The sequence below is a fragment of the Mytilus californianus genome, unplaced genomic scaffold (assembly GCF_021869535.1).
Source record: "Mytilus californianus isolate M0D057914Y unplaced genomic scaffold, xbMytCali1.0.p SCAF_9, whole genome shotgun sequence".
Lineage (NCBI taxonomy): Eukaryota > Metazoa > Mollusca > Bivalvia > Mytilida > Mytilidae > Mytilus > Mytilus californianus.
In genome coordinates, this window is record NW_026262745.1 from 95,965,808 (window position 1) to 95,991,353 (window position 25,546).

At 34.2% G+C, this 25,546-nt stretch overlaps 2 protein-coding genes across 4 annotated transcripts in view; both read right to left on the minus strand.

Annotated features, from left to right (window-relative positions):
* Nucleotides 1-5,444, minus strand: part of LOC127714174 (stomatin-like) — a 28,342-nt gene extending 22,898 nt beyond the window's left edge. Inside the window, exon 1 of one of the 2 annotated variants that reach the window (XM_052220190.1) lies at nt 5,233-5,444. In XM_052220190.1, the coding sequence (XP_052076150.1) occupies nt 5,233-5,254 (22 nt within the window). In that variant the 5' untranslated portion in view covers nt 5,255-5,444. The remainder of the gene's footprint in view (nt 1-5,232) is intronic. The other variant, XM_052220191.1, reaches the window with a different exon arrangement.
* A 7,422-nt stretch (nt 5,445-12,866) lies between these two features.
* On the minus strand, nt 12,867-21,114 carry LOC127714178 (stomatin-2-like). 2 transcript variants are annotated; one of them, XM_052220195.1, is made up of 9 exons: nt 20,920-21,114; nt 19,538-19,623; nt 17,763-17,887; nt 17,353-17,425; nt 16,670-16,752; nt 15,507-15,710; nt 14,963-15,018; nt 14,393-14,471; nt 12,867-13,458 (listed from the first exon to the last, which is right to left on the minus strand). In XM_052220195.1, the coding sequence occupies exons 2-9, from the start codon at nt 19,551-19,553 to the stop codon at nt 13,273-13,275; spliced, it is 822 nt and encodes a 273-aa protein (XP_052076155.1). In that variant the 5' UTR covers nt 19,554-19,623; nt 20,920-21,114; the 3' UTR covers nt 12,867-13,272. The 2 variants fall into 2 exon arrangements, with proteins under 2 accessions (XP_052076155.1, XP_052076154.1); XM_052220194.1 differs by lacking the exon at nt 20,920-21,114 and having other exon boundaries at nt 19,538-19,811.
* Nucleotides 21,115-25,546: the final 4,432 nt, after the last annotated feature.

Sequence of the window (25,546 nt, forward strand, 5' to 3'; positions counted from 1 at the left end):
ACTATCTTACTTGGTGCTGGAAAAATGGTTGGCACTGCTGTAAATGATGTATTTTTTTTTAAAGTTGACGATTTAGACTGGAGGCTCTAGGTCAAATTTCATTAGGTTTCATAGACTTCATGTATGAGCGAAAAGTATACAACAGAATCTACCATACTTTATGTTTGGGTTGGCCCCATGCAGTAGGATTCTTCCACCTATCAATTCTTTTTGTTTTATTTCGTGGAAAAGAAAATTCAAATTTTCAGATACCTCTAACAAGGCCGGAAAGGGGGGGGGGGGGTCACATTCTCATATAGCTCTGACCCTCTCAGTCCTACGCTTTAGCGTATTTTTTGTCATATCAGTTGATCTTTGTTTTTTAAGATTAAGACTCCAGATTCTTATGTTTTATTTCGGGGAAACGGGAGTGGTAAATACAAATTCTCCGATAACTCTTACATAGATGTGAGTTTATATGAGTAAAATTTGACCCTCACAGTCATAAGTCTTATAAGTATAATATTATGTTGTATATATTAACACACAATATAGATATATATTTTCTTAAATATTGTTCATAAAAAAGTCTGGTTTTTAGTCATAAAAAAAGATCCAAACAAAACATGTAAAATATACGGCAAAACTGTATTCAAGTGTAATATATAGCGATGGGTAATTCTTTTGCTTTATGAATTTATGGAAAACTTTCTTTGTATATCATTTTGCCTCCGAACTTGCAAATGAAGAAGAAAAAATCCTGGGGATTTGTCCCTCATTCTTTTCCATAGAATTGCAGTTTCTATTCACATAATTCTGTAATGTTTTACGCATCATTATTGTCTTTCAATTTAACATAAAACGATCTAATATTTGTACTATATTCGAAGTCAACACCAAAAATCTTCAATTCTGCGCAAGTACATGTCATCCTATCATTGTTTTATTTTGACTTTACGTTCTGTTTTTATAACTTAACATTTTACTGTTTCAAGTCAAGACCAAACTACTTCAAATTTACATCGTGTAGTTTCAAGTCAACACATTGTATGATAAGCCTCTCGTAACGTCATGATGATATAACATCGTGCTATCTTAGCTCAACAACACGTACTTTCAACTGTACGTCGTGTAGTTTTGAATTAGCATATTGTATGGAAAGCCTATCGTGATATTATTATGATATAACGTCGTGCTATCATAGCTCAACATCACATACTTTCAAAAGTACGTTGTGTAGTTTTAAATGAGCATATTGTATGGTACGCCTATCGTGACATTCTAATGATATAACAACGTGCTATCTTAGCTTAACATCACGTACTTTCAGCTGTACGTGGTGTAATTTTAGATGAGCAAATTGTATAACAAGCCTATCGTGACATTATAATGATATAACATCGTGCTGTCTTAGCTGAACAACACGTACTTTCAACTGTACGTCGTGTAGTTTTAAACGAGCATATCGTGTGGTAAGCCTATCGTGACATTCTAATGATTTTACAACGTGCCATCTTAGCTTAACATCACGTACTTTCAACTGTACTTTATGTAGTTTTAAATGAGCAATTGTATAATAAGCCTATTGTGACATTATAATGATATAACATCGTGCTATCGTAGCTAAACATTACAAAATTTCAACTGTACGTCGTGTAGTTTCAAGGGAGCATCTTAGCTTAACACGTTGCATCGTGTTGTTTTAAGTCAACAAATTGTATGGTAAGCCTTTCGTTTCAATATAGTGGTGTAGCATCGTGTTATCTTAACTTAACATCATGTACTTTCAACTGTGCATCATGGTGTTTTAAATCAACAGATTGCATGATCGACCAATCGTAATATCACAATGATATAACATGGTACTATCTCAGCTCAACATTTATTAATAACAAGTCAGCACCATACATTTTAGCTATTCATTTTATTTGTTATCATAGCTGTCGATGTGGATGACTGAGCAGTATCCATCTGCAAGCTAACATCATGCAACGTCAACTTCACATCATGTACTTTAAACCGAACGTTACTTGTGTTTGGCATATCATCACAACATCGTGACTTATCATTGTACTATCACGACTAAAGCACTTGTCATTGCAAGTCAACATTGCGCAAATTCAACTTAGCATATTGTAATTTAGAGTTTGCATTTTGATGACTCAATTCAACATCACGCTGTCTTAACTTTACATTTTAAGCTTCAGCATAACGTTTTGTAAATCTCTAATATATGACAGCTGAGGCTTTCCATACATTTTGAAATTCAAATTACAGTAACACATTGCTTAGGCGGAGGATGACAAGCATCACGCCTTCAAAGCGACAAAAGATTGAGCAAGAACGTTTTGACTTCTATTTCATATTTCCACTCAACAGAAAGTAATACTCTATTACACTCTCATTAAAAAAATGTTCCACGGCAATATTATTTACCTACGAAAATATGTTTAACCCCACACGCCCCAGCCAATTAATAACATTGCTGAATAATGATCCCCAGTCAGTAAGCTCTAGATATATTTAAAGTCTAAGGTACGGACCATTTGATTGATAGGGCAGTCAGATATTTTAGAGAAAAAATTCTGACCTTGATTTTTGCCTTACTAAACAAAAATTCTGGCCATATCTGTAATGAAAACAATTATCGTGTCCCCTTTTTTGCTACAAGAAAAAAAATCCAACAGAAATATTCAGCATTAAATGAACATGGTGAATAAAAAACGGGCGTATTTTTTTTTTTTGGGGGGGGGGGGGGGGGGGGGGGGGGTTGCATGTAAATCCCATATTTAACCGGAATGTCTGTTTCGCCGAACTGATATACTGAATACTTTTTTCAAGGCCCAACTGCAACCTGCCTGCTGGGTGTGGCCTTTATGTCTCCATTTGTCGACCGTCATTCACAACTTCGTTGTCATTTGATTCAAGTTCAGACTCATTCGTAGCCGTTGGTTGATTTGGAACCCCTCACTTCCCTAGTTGAGTGAAACATTTCAACCAAACATTTGGATAAAAATTGCTTGTTTGTTTTTGTTCGTGTCGGTCGTATTATAAACTTCATTGAATAGCCGTATATCATGTTTACAACAAGTAATCTTGAGGTTATGCTAACTAACCATACAACAAACGAGAATTTTCCATGTCCATTTTTTACTGACAAATCCCACATCAAATATATTAGTACATAGCTTTAGATCCATTCAATCATTTTATAATAGACAACTAATGGGGAGAATGCGGCATCAAAAATGTCCAACCCAAGCTTACACTTTAACTATAAAATATACATACCCTACGTTAGGAACCGTCACTCAGAATGTGCATTTTACACTTATTTTATGTTTTGTAGCCCAAAAAAGGTCCAAAAAATTTTTTCGCCTCGCTCCGCTCGGCGAATTTTACATACTACGCCCCCCCTTTCCAAAATCCTGGATCCGCCCCTGATATATGGAATATATCGAGTGTGGGACGATATGTTTACAATTTTTTATGGTCCTATATTTTACATAACGGTTTTTAATATTTAATTAGATAGGGTAATGATCGGTGATAGACTTCTGGTAATACCCATTGAATTCCTTTCTGCACGGACGATTTCGGCGGTCAGTATATAAAGAAAATTTAAGGCGCGCTTGACCAATGTGACGTTCGTTACAAGATAGTAAGGACACAGTAGTTAGTTTGGTATACTATTCCCCACGCACCCACCCACCCAATATAACCTTCTTATATGTTTTCTCATTTCGTATCGACTTGTGTATGGCACGGTGAATTTTGATACATTTATGTATGTGATTGTATATAGTGTGTTAAATATGTTATATTTAATGCGATCTCGTAGCGACCGCACAATCCTATACTGTGTTTGGTTTTTTCTACGATATCAGGTTAAGGTTCGTGTGGACCCTTTGGCTAAAATGGCTGCATTTTCACCTCAAAATTTACTCTTGAGTACAGACATATGACAGACAAACCTGCGTACCTGGAAAAAAATTAAGACATAGCATGCTCTAGATAAATAAAATTATAATAAATGTTCTCTTATATAAATAGAAAATTCAAAACTTAACTGGATTTTGCAGTGCACTTTTTTTCATTCCTCCAGAAGTTGCCAAAATAAACAAAGTTGGGAAAGAGGTTAGAGAACTTCCCCACAGGTAATAATTGAAGTGAACTGTATTGATTGACATGGACAATAGATGGACAATAGATGCCTGACAATAATTGGTGTTTTAAACTGTGTACTGAGTGGACCATATCAAGTGAAACTCAACTGTTTGTTAATTTTTCATCTTCTACAGAGACGAAAAAAAGTGCACAGCAAAATCCAGTTAAGGTTTAAATTTTCTTAAACATATTAAGATGTTTTTGAATTTTATTTATCTAGGGCATGCTACGCATTAAAACTTTTCCAGATGCACGCTCAGAGTAAATATTGAGGTAAAAACGCATCCATTTTAGCCAAAGGGTCCACAAGAACCTTAAGAAAAACTTTATTTTCGGAGGAGTGAAACGAGGGAGAAAATCACTGTAATTAAATTGAAGAGACAATAGTTACAAACTATTATTAAAACTGAATTTGAATAAATAAACGATTGTCAGATACACACATTTTAATGTAAATTTCATAGTGCGCAAAAAGTTACTGATAGTGATATCTAGTCATAATGATTGTCCTGAATATAATAATATTAATTTACAGACTTATTGATAGAAATATTAGACTTGTATCTATTATTTTTAACAGCAAAAACACAGAGAGTAAAAAAAAACAAACAAAAAAACCAAATCAATTGAAACCGAAACAAACCGTTATATTCATGTCATGTGTTTAAAAAACCTGGAAATATTTTCCTATTTTTAGGTACAGCGCATAAGAAAAATATTAGTGTGCATTTGTGTATTAATTTAGCCAGTTAGCCAGCGAGACAAATGTATTTATAAACGGATTAAGAATTTGCATGAACCTGCAACAGATAAAAATGAAATATATTTATTTTATATTAACTTCAGCATTTTACAAACGATACCATTTGATTCATTTAACGCATCATAAGTGTATGAAATTATAAATGTTTCCGCAGTCAGTATTCGTGGAATCGTCCCTGTCCCAATTTTTGCTCTCACCAGGGCTAACCAGCTTACTGTGCTGATGTTGTTCACCAAAGCTAAAAGCCACACCCCTATGTTTTTACCTTTACATATTAAATACAAATCAATAAAAAACTGTATCTTAACATGTAATATGTTTACCTTTGGTGCTGGCTGTAGACATTTCAGTTTCCAGATTAATAAACTGTGTATATTCTCACAAAACGTATGCTTTATCCGGAGATGAGTGCACAACAAAACTGGGTTGTCTAATCCCTGAAACGAAATTTAAATAGTCACAGGTAGTAAGCAGTTCTGTTGAAATGGCCGGAAAACCACACTTAGATACGTCACAACACACATGACCATGGTTTATACATTATGAAATACATGTACGTATAAATCAATAGCATGAATAGGTAGATATATTTTGTTATCTACCCTTTTAATTTACCTGTTGGATTTATAGTTCAAAGATCTTCCGACATTTGTACAGATCGATTTTTCTAAAAATATCCTGAAAATATTAATAATTGTCAGAGGGTTAATATATGAATGAGAGTTTGTAATGGGAAAAAGATATAGTTTATTTGTAATAAATGCGTAAATCTGAAACGTTGAAGTTGATATTATCTTCTAGATAAATCTTGTATATTTCAGTGACTACGGGCGGAATTAAAACAAAGATGGGAAGAAAAAATGAAGAATAGATTTTTATCTATATAAATAACATGTGTGAAATATACCACTTCGATTGTATAACTTGTATAGCGATCAACATTTTTTGAATTCCTCTCAAATGGGGTGACAAATTCTAAAATTCCAAATAATAACAAATTGCCCCCCCCCCCCCCCCCCCCCCACATAAGAAAAATACTTGCGCATGGAACACTGTTACAAAGTAAATTTTGTCTTTTCTTTATTTGTCGGAAACTTAGTTTAATAGTTTAAATGACAATACAATTATTTTGAATTTAATTTGAATAAAATCTCTATAACTATCATGAGGGTGTGGATGGGGGTTTACAGAATATAGAGAATAATAGGCAAAAAATATAAACATTAGAGAAAGATGGACAAAAAAAATAAAAAAAGAGAATAATGAGGTGCTAAAATATAAAGAATAGAGAATAATGGGCAAACTTTATAAAGAATAGAGAATAATGGGCAAACTTTATAAAGAATAGAGAAAAATGGCCCAAAAAATACAGAAATGAAGGTCCCCCATCCAGACCTTCTATCATGTGTTCCTTCCATTACGAACACATATTAGCTTGAAGATTTCCTAATCTAATATAACTACAAATATTAAAAGTGATAATATTCATTAACCCGACCATTTCTTCTTATAAAAGAATAATTTCAACTTTTCGCTCTATACATAACTGACCATTGGCCATGCTAACAGGAAATATATTAAGACATCTTAATTTTGCACTTTTAAATTTGGATTTGAAAAGGGTCTCTTGTCATTTTAATACATGGTTTGTTATCTACATCGAATTCGTTTTTTTCTTAAAGAATGGACGAATTATTTATCAGAATCTTGCGGCAAGCCGATTAAAGTAACTTACGAATTGGAGGAAGGTCATCAACTCTACGAAATTTGCCGAAATTCCCCTTCGATTTGTCGAAATACCCCGTTTTAAGCATTGCCTAGTTTCCGAGTTGCGATATTTTTCAAATAATTTTATTAGAGACATGTATTTGCCGTGTTGGCGTTACTATGGATATTTATGGATTAAGATTAAGGTTAAGTCGTGAGAATTTGACAACAATTGTTATCAATTTATCAAATTAACTTGTCAACATACAAACTGTATATATAGAGTGAATAATGTTAATTAAGACATATTTTAATCTGCTTCGATATGTTTCATTGTTTGGGAAAAAAACTTGTTTTTTGCCCCTTTTTCTATTTTCATTGGTCAAAACGTTTCCACGTGTGGAGCAGGATCTGCTTACACTTCCGGAGCACCTCAGATCACCCCCAGTTTTTGGGAGGGTTCTTGTTCGTCACTTTAGTTTTTCTATGTTGTGTTTTGTGTTTTGTCTGTTTGTCTTTTTCTGCTTATGAGTTTGAGTGTCCCTTTGGTATCTGTCGCTAATCTTTTCCGTGGTCACATGTTTTATAAAGGTTAATTTTGCAAAGAAAAAGAGAGTAGAGAAAGAGAGAAGACCATGTGACGCACCGGTTCGCCCAGATCTCGATCTGCGAGTAGCGGCGGGTTAATGTATGTTGCCATGATTTCTGTTTTGTAAATATGTTTTATGAACTGACTGTATATTAGAGCTGCGTCGGATAGAAATCGAACTTATGCAAATGAATATCAATACATCTGTTATCCTATTTCAGGTTTAAAAAATCTCTATGCAAAGTCTTTAACTGTTTGACAATTGAGTTGTTATAAGAACCCTACAAAACAGACCAAAATTTATCTTTCATTATTTGAATGTTCCAAAATCAATCAAAGTCTCATACATGCACATGTATATTTGCATTTGCATAAGGTAGATTTCTATCAGACGCAGCTCATATGTTGGATGGAAAAATAAAGTATGCTAACGTTCATAGATTCAGTCTCCTGCATTGATATACTACAACTTCCCGGTATTGACCCTTTGTCATCTGAAATTGGATTAGATTTGGTGGATTGTACAACACTGATATGTATCTATGATCAACTGGACATACATGTACCTGCTGTGTGTTTGTTTATTGCTGGCTGTTTGACTGTATCTTTGACACATTCCCCATTTTCATTCTCAATTTTAGGGAGCTACCATTTTATTTTATGTGGGGGGGGGGGGGGGGGGGGGGCTATGATGTAATTTAAAAAAAAAAATAGGCAGGACAGGAGTTTTGAGTAAAAAAAAAAAGGCAGGATGAGACACTTGCAAAAAAAAAAGTCAGGATGACAATTTAGGTAAACTTTGAAAAAAAAGGCAGGACCGAATAGAGCGAAAAATAAATAGGCAGGACAGAGGTTACAACTTAAAAAATTTGCAGGACAAAATTTTTCATCCTAGCCCCCCCATAAAAATCAAATGGTATCTCCCTTATACCAAAAACAAACATAACAAACAACCAAACAATCAACTTCTATAAACACCAAAAGTAAACTACGTCAAACAACGATTTATAATGACGTCACATAATTATTAAATAGTTTTATCAGCTTTACATTGCAGATTACCAGGAAACGTAAAAATACTATTGTAAATCTTAATTCGAGATAAGCATGCCAAAGTGGCAGATATTTCACCTTTAAAGGATCTAAATCTTAGGAAACGCACCCGTTATTGGTGCTTAACATTGCTCGAATATCGCAAGTATACGCACTTGAATCTCGTAAGTATACCCACTCCAGTGTCGAAGTATACCCGCACGAATGTCGTGAGTATACGCAATCAAATGTCGTAAGTTTACCCGCTCGAATGTCGTAAGTATACCCACTCGTATGTATTAAGTACATTATCCACTCGAATATCGTAGGTATACCCACTGGAATGTCATAAGTATACCCCACTCAAATGTCGTTGGTATACCCACTCGAATGTCTTAATTAAGTATACCCACTCGAATGACGTAAGTATACCCACTCGAACGTCATAAGTATACCCACCCGAAAGTCATAAGTATACCCACCCGAATGTCGTAAGTATACCCACTCGAATGTCGTAAGTACAAAATGTATATACACACTCAAATTTCGTAAGTACACCCAAATGGTATCTGTTGAAAGAACATATACAAATGTATATATGGCCATATAATCTATAGGTCTTTCAAGGTATTTCTTATAAATCTGTGTTTCCTGAAGGTACATTGATAAAAAAAAATATTGAATTTAAACAAAGAGAAAAATAAAAAATAAGGACATTCGTAACGGTCTAACCGACAAGAAGAATATTCAATACAAAATTCAAACCTCTTATCATCAATGTCTAACAATTTACAAATATTGATAATGATGATTTGCACAACAGACAGAAAACAAATATTTTCAAACAACATTAAAAATCAAAGTACTGAAGTACTGAACATCGGATGACCGCAAGTTCTTCTGGATGGTCCGACAAGCACTTGTTTCAGAAAAAAAATCACATCTCTATACCTGAAAGTGAGGTTAATGTACAGATATATTTTTTTCTGGGACAAGTTCGTGCGTGGATAGGGAATTTCAACCGCACCGTAATAACTATTACATTGTAGTGATACAAATCAGTATACTCTGGTTTATTGTTATATATTATATTAATACTTGTATATTACAGTTACATGTATATATAATTTTCATGCATTTGTATATCATTCTATTCTACTGTATTAATAATAGTGCAGTGCAATTGCGTGGTGGACACTCTTCTGTAATAATTCGAATTTTCTAATAGAATGGATTTGAGTAGGCATTCGTATTTTCCCACAATAAATGTTTAATCATCCATGCAGAGTTATCGTTCCTTGAGATTGCAAATGTTCTTGAGATATTTTTCCGCATGCGTGTGCATAGATATTAATGATTTTTTACTTATATGTATATACATATAACAAAACATTTTAATATTATTAATGTATCTTCTTTAAAAAGTATTTGATGAGTATTCATCGAAGAAATGAATTTATAACAAGCGATAAGGAATGTTAGTTTGCATTTGATGATGTCTACGTATTCATCATGTTTATAGATCGGTTAAAAACCCAAAACGAATGTTACGTAATGGAAATCTAGGCGATAGCAATACACCGGAATGCCCTCACGGTCATCCGCTGTAATTACAAATTACAAGACACGTAACACTATTTAGACTGCTATTTCCGATATAATGTTCAAACAGCTTTTTGTTTTCAACAGAGAGAAATGGAATCGATGGTATTTGCAAGATCCTCTTATTTTTGAGAAAGTACAGGCTCTGGGCAAGTAAATAAACGCACTAAGCGTTTTTCTTGTAAATCCAAGAGATCAACCTCTGAAACCTCCCCCTCCAAATAATAAAAAAATAAATAAATTCAACGCTGCCTAAACCTATTAACTTTTTTACAGGGAGCTCATTGATCGAGAAAACAATACAGTTATTATTGTCGTCAATGCCATGGTTGATAAAACTTATACAATTACTAACTATATATATAATTTATGTTTTAATTTATAATCTCCGATTACAAACAAGAACAATCGATTGCAAACATGAAATGAAGTGGTATGTAAACAAATAAACTTATTGAAAATATATAGATTTCTACAAAATTAATGTTTACCAAACCCTCACGTCGTTTGAACAGCCTCGGTCTGATAACTGTACAAACAAATTGAAAGATATGTTGCTTTTCACATTTGTTGGCATTGAAAATGAGACGTACGTACAATTATAACTGACACTACTGTCCCAGGTTAGGGGAAAAAAAGTGGGGATGCTCACAAACATGTTTAACCCCACAACATTCTATTGTGTCTGTTCCATAAAGTCAAGAGCCTGTAATTCAGTGGTTGTCGTTGGTTCATGTCTGTCATATTTGTTTTCCGTATACTAATTTTGTTATAATTAGTTTTCTCGTTTAAATTGTTTCACATTTTTCATTACGGGGTCATTTACGGCTGACTATACGTGTATCTTGTTTTACTTCTTCGCCCTTAAAGCCCCCATTGCAACATCTTGCAGTAACACAGAATAGCTTCAGAAGGAAGTGATTGAGAAAGGCCAACAACACGATGTATAGCGAAGTTTTTGGGATGTTTTATGGATATAACCATGGAAATACTAGTAATTAGCTAATATTTCATAAGAAATACTGAGTTTGGGAGTTTAGTTTGGTCTCTGTCAACAGAAATATGCGTACACAAGATAAGAAACATTATTTAACAAATGAGTGCCCGGAGAGAAGACAGGAAAATTGGCAATCCTAGTCAAGTAAAATTGGAGTCTAACGCACCTGTCTGGTGCAGGGTTCGGATTCACAACCTCGGGACTGTTGACAGTCTAGTGATGCAGTGGATGAACTACTTAGACCACTTGGCCACTTAGGTCCCTTGTTTTTATTTATTAAGGTTTTAATGTCTTTATTCCCGAGAGTGCGGGAAACATCCGAAACATACAAAGGAACCAAAATTTAAAAAACTCCCATTCCAAGACTATTTTTCTTGTGTTGTCAAACATATACCAACCGAATTAAAAAAAAAAAATTAACACGATGTAATCAATGATTTTGCTGTATGTTACATAAGAACGTTTTATTTACATTGCGCAGTACCTCGCGCATTAAAATCATTATACATGTATATTCGAACATCGAACTTGAAATAAGGATATCCCAGATACAGTTAATTCTGCCTCATATCTTGACTTTTTATCTAGAAATTGACAATAAAGGTCGGTTGAGAACAAAACTTTACGACAAAAGGGGTGATTTCAGATTTCCAATTGTGAACTTTCCATTTCTTTGTAGCAACATCCATACAGCGCCTGCATATAGTGTATATATCTACTAGTTGAGACGATATTCCAGAGCTGGAGTTTTAATATATAGAAGGAAGCTATTGGACCAAGGATAGTATTTTACGGGACGCCATCACGAGTTGGTTGACTGTTAGTGGATATCTGTGGCACAGATGACCACGAATATATTCCAATTGTCGTAACCACAATGATGTCTTCTTTTCCTTGTGAAATCACCGAATGTGTTCTTACCATAAGCAATAATACGGATGCCACTAGCGGAGCAGGATCTTCTTACCCTTCTGGAGTCGATTTCACAAAAACTTACGACTAAGATTTGTCGTAAGAATACTGAATTGTTCATGACTTACGATTAATCTTAGTCGCTAGTGTTTTTGTGAAACCGACTCCTGGAATACCTGAGATCACCTCCATTTCATGGTGGGGTTCGTGTTGCTCAGTCTTTAGTTTTCTATGTACTGTTTTGTGGATTTGTTTGTTTTTTGTCATCTTTCGTTTTTTGTCATAGCCAGCGTTGTCAGTTTATTTCGATTTTTGAGTATTTAGTCACCTTTTTATCTTCCGCTTCTTTTTGAATTTCTTTTAATAATGTATTTACCAAGCCGTAGGCCGAGACTTTCTGAAGTTTTGATCTATATAGTAAGTTTGTTTTTTCAACTGATCGAGATAAAATCGTTTTACTGGCAAGTCACATAAAACACTAGTTCAAACCCTCACTGAAAACCTGTTTATTTACAATATTAATTCAATTACCTCTGATACACAGTGTTAGAACTGCTGAGGCGTGAACAATAGAAATGAAACTCTTCTTCAAAGGTTTATAGGTCCTTTATTGAATATGCGTAAGAATCTAGGACCAGGGACTCTTTTTATATTGTATTTGAATAGATTTTGGGGGTACATTTTATGATATGTTCCCCGTTTCTCTGGTACTGTAAGCAAAAGGTCTTCTTTTCCTAAGCATTGTTTGTCTCCCTTATACTTATGGTTTTAGATTTTTTCACTTTGTATCTTCACTTTAGTTTTCAACTTCAATGTACTTGTCATTAATCAGAGGCGAACAATACCAAAGGAACATTCAAACTCATAAGTCAAAAATAAACTGACAACGCCATGGCTAAAAAAGACCAACAGACAAACAACAGTACACAAAACACAATATAGAAAGCTAAAGACTGAGCAACACAAACCCCACCGAAAACCGGGAGTGATCTCAGGTGCTACCCGTCATGCGACACTGGTCGTGCTAATTTTACTTATATTCTAGACTAGTATTTTCGTATATTAGATAAGTTTTATGATAGATCTTGTCTGGCTGAAAGAAATTAGCTTTGTGTGAGTTACCTTTACTAATTTTAATATAAAATAAATAATATACAATCATATTTACAAAAATACATTTGAGTATACCCTACTTTTGAATCAATGTGTACATAAATAACGCAGTCAAACAAACTATACGATCTTAAGGCACATGTTGTCATCGTTATATGTGAATATTGCACACGTGAGTGATAAATGCGCCACCTACATCAATGCTCATTAATCGTAAGGATAGGATTAACAATTTTGCTTTGCATCACGTTCAATCATTCAATGGTGTTTTACGTTCATTGGAACAGTCTGAACAGGGAAGCAGTTTTAGTTATCGCTAAAATAGAAACATTTAAGTAATTTTCAGTGGTGAAAAAATGCTTTGCATCCCAAAGCAGATTCATGCACAAAATCACACTTTTAAGAATTAATTCACTTTGCAAATCCTTTTAATAAATCCATTGGGAGAGGGAAAATAATGGTTGAATTCCTCTCTGCTGCTATGCTGTTCAAGGTCTGCAGATATCGGAGCTGAATGGCGGCTGGTGATTGGGCCATGATGTCGGCTGCCTCCTTCAGTGCACGTGAGGCACGCTGTTCTCCCTCAGCTGCCAGAACCTAGGAAAAAAATAAAGTATTTTAAATGGCATAATTCAAAAATAATTTTATTTTTTTGTTTTCAAACCCGATAGATGTGGGTGATAGATTGTTGTGCCATGAACAGTTCTGCCTGAAGATAATCTTTTAATTGATTTGGGTATTAACATCTTTATGGTAAAAACAAAACTCCTTCCGTTTGGAAAATGATGGTTCTATAAATTTCATTTCAACTATACATCAAGCACAGACAATTATTATTTATCTCATTAACCCGACCTAGACACTCATAAAGAAAATTGGCATATGCGACGGAAATGTTGAAATATCTTTAGATTTTCTACCTACCAATAGGCATGGTAGACGGCGCCAAAATGTCTTTCCATTCACACAGAGTCCCTCTAATATGAAAGAGGTGTTAAAAAGTTGACACTATTGATATCATTAAATGTTTTAAAAAGTCATTCTGTCCTGATATCTTGGTTAATTTACAAGTATGATTTATACTTTAAAGATCAACTGAGATGTTGTTTTAGGTGAAAACGTATCATGTGAATAGAAGGACAATATTATTTATATATTGTGTTTACGACGATAAGACAGCAAACCTACAACACAGACATGCTTCATTGATTGAAGGACGTAAACCTAATGAAAGAGACATAACTCTTTAAAATCACTGGTACGTTTGTTTGAAACATTTTTATAAAATATATTCTAAGCTTCTATATAACAAAGATAATTGCACTTCTATGTCACATGAAAGCTTAACATTAATAAATGAAACTGTCTGTTTTAAACGCATTACTGATTTAAAGTGTTCTCAAATATTCCAGGTCTTCACTCCTTTTTAATCGTTGGAGTCTGTAGAATTTGTAAATGAATGTACCCCCCCCCCCCACATCTTCTTTTATCCCTTTATCTAAATATATCAAGTGTTTACCATGTTACTTACCTTAGCACGTGCTTCTCTAGAAGCCTCAGCCTCTGCTGCCATTGCCCTCTGTAGCTGCATGGGTAATCTAACATCTTTACTGAAAAATAAATTGGTAAAACTCGATATAAACAAGTGTCTGAATGAATGAAAGAACATTTGGGTAAACGTCCATCCAAGTAATACAAGTAAAGCAGGGTTCACTTGAGGACATTCATTTATTAACAAGAGTTAGTTCTAAATCTTATCTAGAAAAACAACGACTATCGAAAATCAAATTCGGGAATTGAGAAAACCCTCAAAATATGGCACAGCCACTGACATGAAATAAGAAAATTAATATATTTATACGTCAAGTCTGTTTTATTGAGTTTGAATTGATATAAACTAGTGATGGGTTCGGGGGTTTTACAGAAATATAAAGTGATTGGCAGTCAAAATCAGAAATTGCACTATAAAGTAGGCAAGGGTAGTGCCCCTCCCCTTGTGTCAGCTTCTGTCTCTATTGCTGTTATCTAGACATATATAACGTACAATATGGATAAGGTATTAGTACTTCAATTATCTATCAGTTGGTTATGAAATACTCACATTTCTACTCTTTCAACTTTGATTCCCCATGGGTCTGTTGATTCGTCAAGAATTTGCTGAAAAAATACATAATAATAATACATAGATAAGCAAAAAATCCAATACAATTCAATTCAAAGTTTTACTTTAAAGTCGATATTCAAAAAACTACATAAACACGAGCTCTAGTGAGCTTTTCAAATCAACTTTTTAAAAAGAACACAAAATATCTTTTTTACAAACCGGTGTCCTTACAAAACGACTGTTTAATATGGACATAACATTGTCTTTTTTATTGTGTAGTTGTTGTGAATCAACAAAAATGTTTATTTTATCACTGCCCTATGAAGAGAGATTTAATTTTTATATTTTTTCTCGAAAAAAGGTCACATTTAAGTTTTGAACTTAATTTACAGTGCAAATTTAAATCATCTTCATCGTCAACAGTATTATAGATGAACACATTCAGTTTTTTCAAGGAAGTTTTAAATGTCAAAATTCAACACAGTTGCTTTACTCACATGCTTAATAACACTAACACGAGCAGACCTATCTCTTAACCTACCTGCATAGAACTGGCGATACTATCCCTTTCGCTCAGAAGTTCTGACATATTCTTTGTTCCAAGCACGTTTCTGAGTGTAGTTGCTGCTAGAAGTCGTGTCGAGTGATCTGCATTCTCGACATTACACACCGACATCGTAGGGTCAAATATCCGACTGTAGATTACAGCATCCACTGCTACTGTCACCGAGTCCTTGGTCAAAATCTGAGGGAAAGATATCGGAATATAAATATAAACTATTTTAACCTTTCTAAAAATATAAATTGCAGTGCTTCGTAGTCTCGTAAATAAAGACAGCATGACGCAATCATGGTTGACCGTGTCTTGTGTAGAACCAAAGCCACATCATTTGGTAACAAATCAGAATCGAAATTTATTAAGTAATAATATCGAATGAAACTCGCATTTCGGTGGCACCGAAATGCGAATCAATAACAAATGTAATTTTGGGTAAACTTAAAATTCTTAAGCAAACAAACAATATTTTTTATCATATATTTCTATAACTTTAAATGAGGAGACCATTTTTGCCTTTTGTTAGCCAACTACCATTTCACAGTAAGTCTGTATTACTCTGATTGTGTAACCAGAGACACATAATAATGGTGTAAATAAACGAAACAAAATTGTTCCAAAAATAAGAAAAGTCAAACAACAACGCACCATAACTTTCTTAAATAAAATAAATATAATATTTGTGAATAATTTATAGTCTAAGAATGTGAAAATTGAGTCCATATCGGAAAAACGAAATTATCATGAAAGTTCATTCACTTTTTTCAATTTATTAATTACTAAGTGTACTTTCTCAGTTGACAAAGGAAAGAGAATTTTGAAGTAAACACGAAAAACATATTCCCCTGCCTGCGATTTCGAGTGCACCTATAGTACATATTATTTAATTGGGCTTGGGCGGTTAGCCCACTCCAATCCTACAACTTAAAATAGAAAATTTTGTATTGAAGTTCTTAATCTATGCAAGTAGAGTTTATTCTAGTCATTGTGTTGTCTATCCTCATACTCATGTTTATGCCCCCTTCGAATCTTCCTTTTTTTAACAGGTAAAATTTAGATTTATTTTTTTCACAACTTCAGAAAATTTGAAACAATTGACTCCCTTAAAAACTTCCAAGAGTCTTTACATGTAAGACAAATTATCTTACCTCTTGAGGAGGTACATCATATGAAACTGTACGCAGATCAACTTTCTTGAAATCATCAAGGCATGGTAGAATGAAAAACATTCCTGAAATGAAGAAAATATAACATACAGAAAAAGAAAAGAATGACACAAAGAAAGTAAAAATGAACGACAGTTAGTTCAGAATTTAAAGTATTCATTAAACAAGAAAAACCAGAAGCCAGTCTCAACCACAAACAGACAATAGGTTTGTAACAACTTAGGAGGTTAGAGCTTTGTTACAGGTGACAATTAACTCTTTCAATACTAAAGCGGTTTGACAGTCAGTTTTTAAATTATATCTCTGTTACCTTAGATGTATTTGGCAAAACCCTTTTGGAATTTTGGGTCCTCAATGCTCTCTAACTTCATACTTTATTTGGCCTTTTATTTTTTTTGATTCGGACGTCACTGGTGAGTCATTTGAAGAAAAAACGCGTGTCTGGTGTACAAAACTTTAATCCTGCTATCTATTATGAGTTTATTTTCAAGAATTATGTGAAACAGGTTTACTTACTTACTTACTTACTTAGGAGTTTAAAAAATATTTAAGAAAAGGGTTGGCACAAACGTTCAAGTGATTTTTAAAAGTGACGACCCCTTATATGTACGGTAATCTCAAGAAAAGAGAAGAAAAAACAAACCAAACGAGAATGAACAACTTACCCGGGCCTTTTGCTCCTCCAGGAAGTACCCGTCCCAGTCGAAATATTACTGCTCTTTCATACTCGGTGACGATCTGAAATATAACAGTATATAGTTTTACTTTTTCATTTTCAATCAGTACTTTTTGTGCAATGCAATTGTATTGACCGTAGAAAGCCTTGGTTGTAACTTTAAAACATTGATATTAATAAAAAGAGATGTAAAGTATGTCAATCTCTCGTTGAAACAGCAACCCCACGACATCTGCTTACAACACTATTTGTTTTTATTAATTATCCAAACATTAAGACATATGACAAAAGAGTCCACCACTTCGTATGGCAGTACATGTCTCAGACTATACAACAAGGATTGAAAACATAGAAATAATTTAAACATACATTTATATTAGCTTGGCCTAAGTGACTTACCTTGATTGTCATACACAAAGAAAACGGGAAAAACAAGGCGACAAGAAGATATGATAATCCCATCAATATACAACCACAGCATCCTATATCGCTGTCACTTTCCTTATATCCGGGCGCTTCGTGCACTGAAAAAAAAATCAATCGTGGTCAAAAAGGTGTTTTTTTAACATGTAGCATAGTCTGTAACCGAAAGAAGTGGAACCTAGCGAATCAGTTTTGTTACTATGGTTATTGCTTCTAATTTGTCATATATAAATATTCAAGTGATTTTTAAGGTTTGTGAAAAATCACCAGGCAAAACCATAATTTATATTCCATTCGGCACAGTCACTTCATTTTTTTTTTATAAATTCCCCAAGTCTATGTGCATACTTTGCGTTTGAACACAAATTAATCATCACATGTATATTATTTTAGAAAATATTGATCATTGTTTACATTTCTGATAAAATGGGTACTCATCAATATTTACTACCATGGATTTCAGATCACTGAAAAAGGCGTGTTTAATATGTATACATGTCTCGTCCGTTCGGCAGCAAGTCCAAAAATGTATAAATAAAAAAAAATTGTCAACACTGTACGTAAAATATCAAATTTACACCGTGAAAAGAGAAAAGAATTTTTTATTGCTGTGTGTCTACATTTTTTGGCCAAATATCACATTATTTAATAAGCGATTAAGGTCAAACCACTAGAACACGATTTTTGCCGTTTCTATAAATCTATGAGACAGAAATTTCAAATCAGATCAAATCCTTCATTGCAATTGCAGAATAGTTTGTGACATCAACAGGATATATAACATTTGAAAACACGATTTCTTTAATGGGGATTTAATAGCTTTAATATGTAGCCTAACCAAATAAATTACATGTTTCAGAGATTTGACTTTCTTTATAGTTTTGCTAAAGACAACTTTTCAGAATCATCTGTCTCTCTAGGGATAATATCTTTGGCATATGTATACTATGAATATACATTTTGTGCATCTTGCATCTTACAGATTTTAAATCATGAAAGATTCCTTTAATAGGGGATTAATATCTTTAGTATGTAGCCTAGCCAAATATAATAAAATAAAAATTGTTTGATGTTGCCTACCTACTCACCTAAAAAGCAGCCTACCCGAAAAATTTTATGACACAAATAAGTTTTTTTTCGTGCTTTAACATCGTTTTCTTGTCTAAAACATATAACTTATGTTGTTAGCAAAACAAAATCCCTACCTACCTACCTACCCAACCCTACAAGGCATCGGTAGGCAACATCAACTAAAGACTTTGTTAAGGGTGGCCTAAAGGTGCACAATTTATTCGCTTGTTCCGGTGTTGAACTGTTGAGATAAAATATTGCACTCTATCTTCAGTGACATATTTGTGAATTTATAAATTCATACAAAGATAAATTGCAGTAAGTTTTATATAATCCATGCTTAACTTTTTTAATTCTTATGTTGCTTTGTCCATCACCTCAAGCACGGTCTTAATATGATTCAGATTCAAAAGCCTTTGGCATCACATATATCCACATAGAGCTAAGACGAAGAAATTTTATACTCAAACTTATGGGTCCACTAAAACGACTAATACCATGCGTAACCAATCTCTAGCTAAGGGGTTTGATTGAAATAGATTTGGACATCGCGTATAGGTAGCATATTATCATCTGTGTAACCTATTGTATCTCCGGTACCAATAGCCGTTTATACTGTGTGAAAAACCTACAAATCTGTAAAAAGACGAAACGTGAATTAACAATTTAACATGATTTACCTTTGTTGGATTCCATGTTTCTGCTTTCAAACTATAATCCCACGGACTTTAAATAAAACTGTCACGCTTAGCTTAATCTTTTATATCTACAATGTACACATATATATTTAAATTATCACACGGGGTATTTCTCAATCATCTGATAAATGTACAATACGTCACTAGGAAGGTCAACGTATTGACGTCATAACAGGTACATTTTGAAAGCCCAAAATGTTTAAAATGTCCGTCAATGTAAGAAGATCTACATACAACTGCAACCAATCGTCAATTCATTTCCTTATGTTTTGCATGTAACTACGCAACTTGTATACGTTCTTGTATTACCTGAAGGGGTTTAAATACTGTATACATGCTTAAAATAAACCAGACCTACTGAGCTATTTTTGTTTAATTGTTTAGTCAATATATGGAACGTCAACTTTGAATGCACTCTCATATAGCAAATTTATTTACATTACGTTATTAATAAAGAAATATTACCCTTATTATAGGTGATCTCGTGCTCGCCTCGAGTGTGGATGTACCTTAGTCATGGGTCCGATCTTCCGCTAGATGGAACAAAATGCTTTTTAACTTATTTATTGTCCTTAGCACACAGCAAGGACTAGTCGGTTGGTATTAAAAAAAATAATGTGTGCGGGTAAACTGACATGTCTTCCTAAGGAAAAGTGGCTGGTGACTAATATCAGCCTCTGCGAGTCCATCTAGTTTACAACAGGAGAAATATGTTAAAATAAATGTCCTAAATATGCAGACAGAAACTGTTAAATTAAATGTCCTGAATATGCAGACAGAAACTGTTAAATTAAATGTTCTGCATGCAATTTTTAACTTTGGAAGCTGAGATATACTAATATAATACTATTCCCAGTTGGCAGTTATGTTTTCATCCATCTTTTCATTCCAATGAGAGTTTCTAACTTTATAGATATGAAACGTGCAGAGATCATGGTACACCGTCTACCGCACTAGGTATCGGATTTTACGTCCAATTTCCACCGACAAACCGTATCTCCGCAGTATGTATACACTTTTACCACATGGCCAAACAGAAGACAATAATCAGAGGCGGAATTGGGGGGGGGGGGGGGGGGGGGGGGTATGCAGGGGCACGTTCCCCTCTATGGACTGGAGCCCCATGATAAATGGTTACTGCATTGACTTTTTACATGTTCTACTCCATCGTTACATAGTTATGAGCCCCCCTTTTTTTCAAAATCCATAATCCGCATCTGATAATTATGTACCACAGTCAACAATTGGGGAGAAATGTTGTGACGACAACAAGTAATGGTCGAGAGTTATCTACCTTTATGTCCAACATGGAGTTAATATTGCAGGATTTCCCCCTAGATATGAGTGAATAAATAAATAAATACCTATTTTTAAAAGAATCTGCCGGTCAAACAAGCGGTCACTACTTCCTCTGTTTATTCTGGCGTATACATATAAATGCAAAACTATCCTCCGATTATACAACACTTTAAGATATTCAATATTAACAGTAATTTCTAGATGTGTTAACCTTCATTTATTTACCCAACATGGGTAGTCGTTGTGAAAACGTGTTGCCATTGGTTACTTCAATTATCAATCGATTTCTGTAAATTTGCTTGCGTCTCTAATTAATAATTTGTTGTTTGTCAACATTTGACACATTAATTACGTGTAAAACTATTTACTGATACAATTAAAAAAAAAACCAGTTAATTGATTTTCTGATTCGACAGAAAACTCTAAATGAGATACATCTCAAATTATGAAATATTAATAAGTTAGATCAAATTTAAAACTGACGTCAAGAACTCAATGAACAGAACTAGGATCGAATAAATATTATTTCCTATCAATTACCACAAACACTATATATATATATATATATATGAACAGTTTGTTTAATTTTCTTTTATTTTCTCTCTTGAAATTATTTACAAATTTAGATCGGGTATTGTGCCATGTCCTTTTATATATATAAATTGTCTGTCATGAAGTTGCTGTATGAAATCTAAAATCTGACATCAGCGGCAAATATTAGAGTAAAGAAAGGACAATTTGATTTCCGCATCAAAATTTATAGTACCTTGAGCTTGCTTTAAAAACTGAGAGCAATCTATGATACGGTATTTAACTGATGTCTTGTAACTAAGTTTGTTGTCGTCTGTAATATATTTGTTTCGTTAACCTTATTCTCTTGTGCTATTACATGTACTAAAAAAAGATGTGATACGATTGCAGTCGTCATGCTTAACCACATGGCCAGCAGCCCAGGCTTGATAAATTCCTTTCGGGTCTGTTAGAATCATCTCTATAGGCCAACATAATCATTATCTAACTAAAATTTTCCAAAAGTTGAGCTGCGGGCCTGATTTAAAAGTATATCATGAAGATTGCGATTGCTAATGAAACAACCATTCACCAAATGCAAAATTAAATTACTTTTTAATTAAATGCTTCTTTTTATAATTTTATTTTGGTGCAGAGTTCTCGAAATCCTTTTTTCCTGGTGGTCCTTGAAGAAAATCTGCTAGTCCTCACTACTATTTCTATTGCAAAATACAACTAGAGGCTCTAAAGAGCCGGTGTCGCTCACCTTGGTCTATGTGCATATTAAACAAAGGACACAGATGGATTCATGACAAAATTGTGTTTTGGTGATGGTGATGTGTTTGTAGATCTTACTTTACTGAACATCCTTACTATTATCTCTATCTATAATGAACTTGGCCCAGTAGTTACAGTGGAAAATATTTTGTAAAAATTTACAAAAATTGACTATAAAGGGCAATAACTCCTTAAGGGGTCAATTGACAATTTTGGTCATGCTTGACTTATTTGTAGATCTTACTTTGCTGTACATAATTGCTGTTTACAGTTTATCTCTTATCTATAATATTATTCAAGATAATAGCCAAAAGCTGCAAAATTTTCTTAAAATTACCAATTCAGGGGCAGCAACCCAACAAGGTGTTGCCTGATTGGTCTGAAAATTTCAGGGCAGATAGATCTTGACCTAATGAACAATTTTTTACTCGTCAGATTTGCTCTAAATGCTTTGGTTTCAGAGATATGAGCCAAAAACTGCATTTTACCCTATGTACTATTTTTTAGCCATGTCGGCCATCTTGTTCGCGGGCAGGGTCATCGGACACATTTTTTAAACTAGATACTAATGATGATTGTGGACAAGTTTGGTTAAATTTGTCTTAGTAGTTTCAGAGGAGAAGATTTTTGTAAAAGATTACAAAAATTTACGAAAAATGGTTAAAAATTGGCTATAAAGGGCAATAACTCCTTAAGGGGTCAACTGACCATTTTGGTCAAGTTGACTTATTTGTAGATCTTACTTTGCTGAACATTATTGCTGTTTACAGTTTATCTCTATCTATAATAATATTCATGATAATAACCAAAAACGGCAAAATTTCCTTAAAATTACAAATTCAGGGGCAGCAACCCAACAACGGGTTGTCCGATTCATCTGAAAATTTCAGGGCAGATAGATCTTGACCTGATAAACAATTTTACCCCATGTCAGATTTGCTCTAAATGCTTTGGTTTCAGAGATATAAGCCAAAATCTACATTTTACCCCTATGTTCTATTTTTAGCCATGGCGGCCATCTTGGTTAGTTGGCCAGGTCACCAGACACATTTTTTAAACTAGATACCCCAATAATGATTATGGCCAAGTTTGGTTTAATTTGGCCAAGTAGTTTCAGAGGAGAAGATTTTTGTAAAAGTTAACGACGACGGACGACGACGACAGACGATGGACGCCAAGTGATGAGAAAAGCTCACTAGGCCCTTTGGGCCAGGTGAGCTAAAAATAGTGTCGTTCCTTTGCAAATTTTTGTGGTCAAAACCTTCGTGCCACTACTTCTCGAGAACTCTAGGTGTGTTAAAGCTTTTACCGAAGTACTGTTTGCAATGGAAGCGCTTCATATCAAATATGTGCGAATTATCACCGCTATTGCAACTGTATAAAATTATAATAAGAAGCATTCAATTCTTATAATCTTATAATTACATTTTTATGCTACAACCGGGAAAAAAATCATCATAGATACTAGGATTAAGCTTTTCGTTTGGTTTTCCATGCATTATTTTAACAATTTGTCACGGATAGAACGTGCAGTCATAGCTGTTGTTTTTTATATGGAAATAAAATATGATACTGGAGTGCGTCGCGATTGTTGTAAGCCAATCAAAATCGCGGATTCTAATAAATCTAATGAAACATAGATAAAAGAAGATGTGGTATGAGTGCCAATGAGACAACTCTCCATCCAAGTAAAAATTTATAAAAGTAAACCATTATAGGTCAAAGTACGGTCTTCAGCACGGAGCCTTGGCTCACACCGAACAGCAAGCTATAAAGGGCCCCAAAATTTACTAGTGTAAAACCATTCAAACGGGAAAACCAACGGTTCTATCTATATAAAAAACGAGAAACACTTATGAACCACATCAACAAAGGACAACCACTGAACATCAGATTCCTGACTTAGGACAGGTTCAAACAATTGCAGCGGGTTTAAACGTTTTAATGGTACCAAACCTTCACCCTTTATCTGAAACAATAGTGTATCATCACAACATAGAAAGACACACTATAAAATATCAATTGATGCATGTAATGTAAGTATATGGATGTAAACATCTACATCAACAATGAGCCAAAATAATACTGAATGTAAGCAATAAAAGTTTGCAGGATGACAAAAGAAGAATGTAGCAGGATAATACTAGCTTGTGAGCGCACCACCACAACGGTGAATCCTATTATTAACCTAGGACAGTGGTGTGACAGTACAACATTAGAATAAACTGTAAAAATCAGTTGAAAAGGGACCGACTTAACATATTAGTAATACGCACAAAAACCTCTAACGAAAGACGTGAAGTACTTATCTGAGAGTACTTGTATTTACTGAAAACTGATTTAGAGTTCGATTTCAACAAAAGAATTGCGCATGTTTTCACTCTCTTATATATCAACCTGTACACCTCCACCGGATTTAGTGTAAAGACGTCTTAAGAAGTCCGAGAAAAATCAGCTTAATATGGACTATGTTTGAAAGTTAGCCAATGGCCATATAACCACACTTCCTTATCTTGTATTATGTAATGACCTTGTGTAGTCCGAGATTACTCTGACCGTATGTCCAAAAGCTCGAGAAGTTTGTATATACTATTTAGTGATTACTATAGTAGACATAACGTTACAAATCAAAATCAAAGGCTTAGGATGTATTGGTACACATGTCAACTATCAACTTCCATACAAGCAGGGATCCGTTCACAAAATCGGTAATAATTGTGGAAATTAAGGGGGAAGGTGGAAGATACCAAGGAGGACATTCATAGCTGACTATACGGTATGGGTTTTGCTCATTGTTGAAGGCCGTACGGTGACCTATAGTTGTTAATTTCTGTGTCATTCTGTCTCTTGTGCATGGAGAGTTGTCTCATTGGCAATCATACCACATCTTCTTATTTTTTTTTTCAATTTCAAAACTAACCAGTCGAGATGAACTGACAACGCAATGCAAAAAACAAAAGACGACGAAAAGACAAACAAGTCCACAAAGCATTACACGACCCCACTCAGGAAGGGTAAGTAGATCCTGCATAACTAATGGCACCCGTTCTGTTATTAGCAATTTCGGTGATGTCACAAATCGATGGAAAGACGGGAAAACGGGATTGCGGTTTATACAACAATTGAAACATATCCGTCGTCATCTGTGACATCCAATAAGTTAACGGTCAACCAACTCGTGATGGCGTACTTTCGAACTTCACATTCGTTCGATGTGTTTGAGCTTTTGATTTTGCCAGTTTATAAAGGACTTTCCGTTTTGAATTTCCCTTGTATTTTTGTTATTTTACTTTTTACAAGTTGGCATCCTTGGTTCAATAGCTTTCTTGTAAGCAGCAACCCACCTTAAAGGAAATCATGATAGGAGCCACAAGTTCTAGTAATAGCTTATCAACTATATAAGGC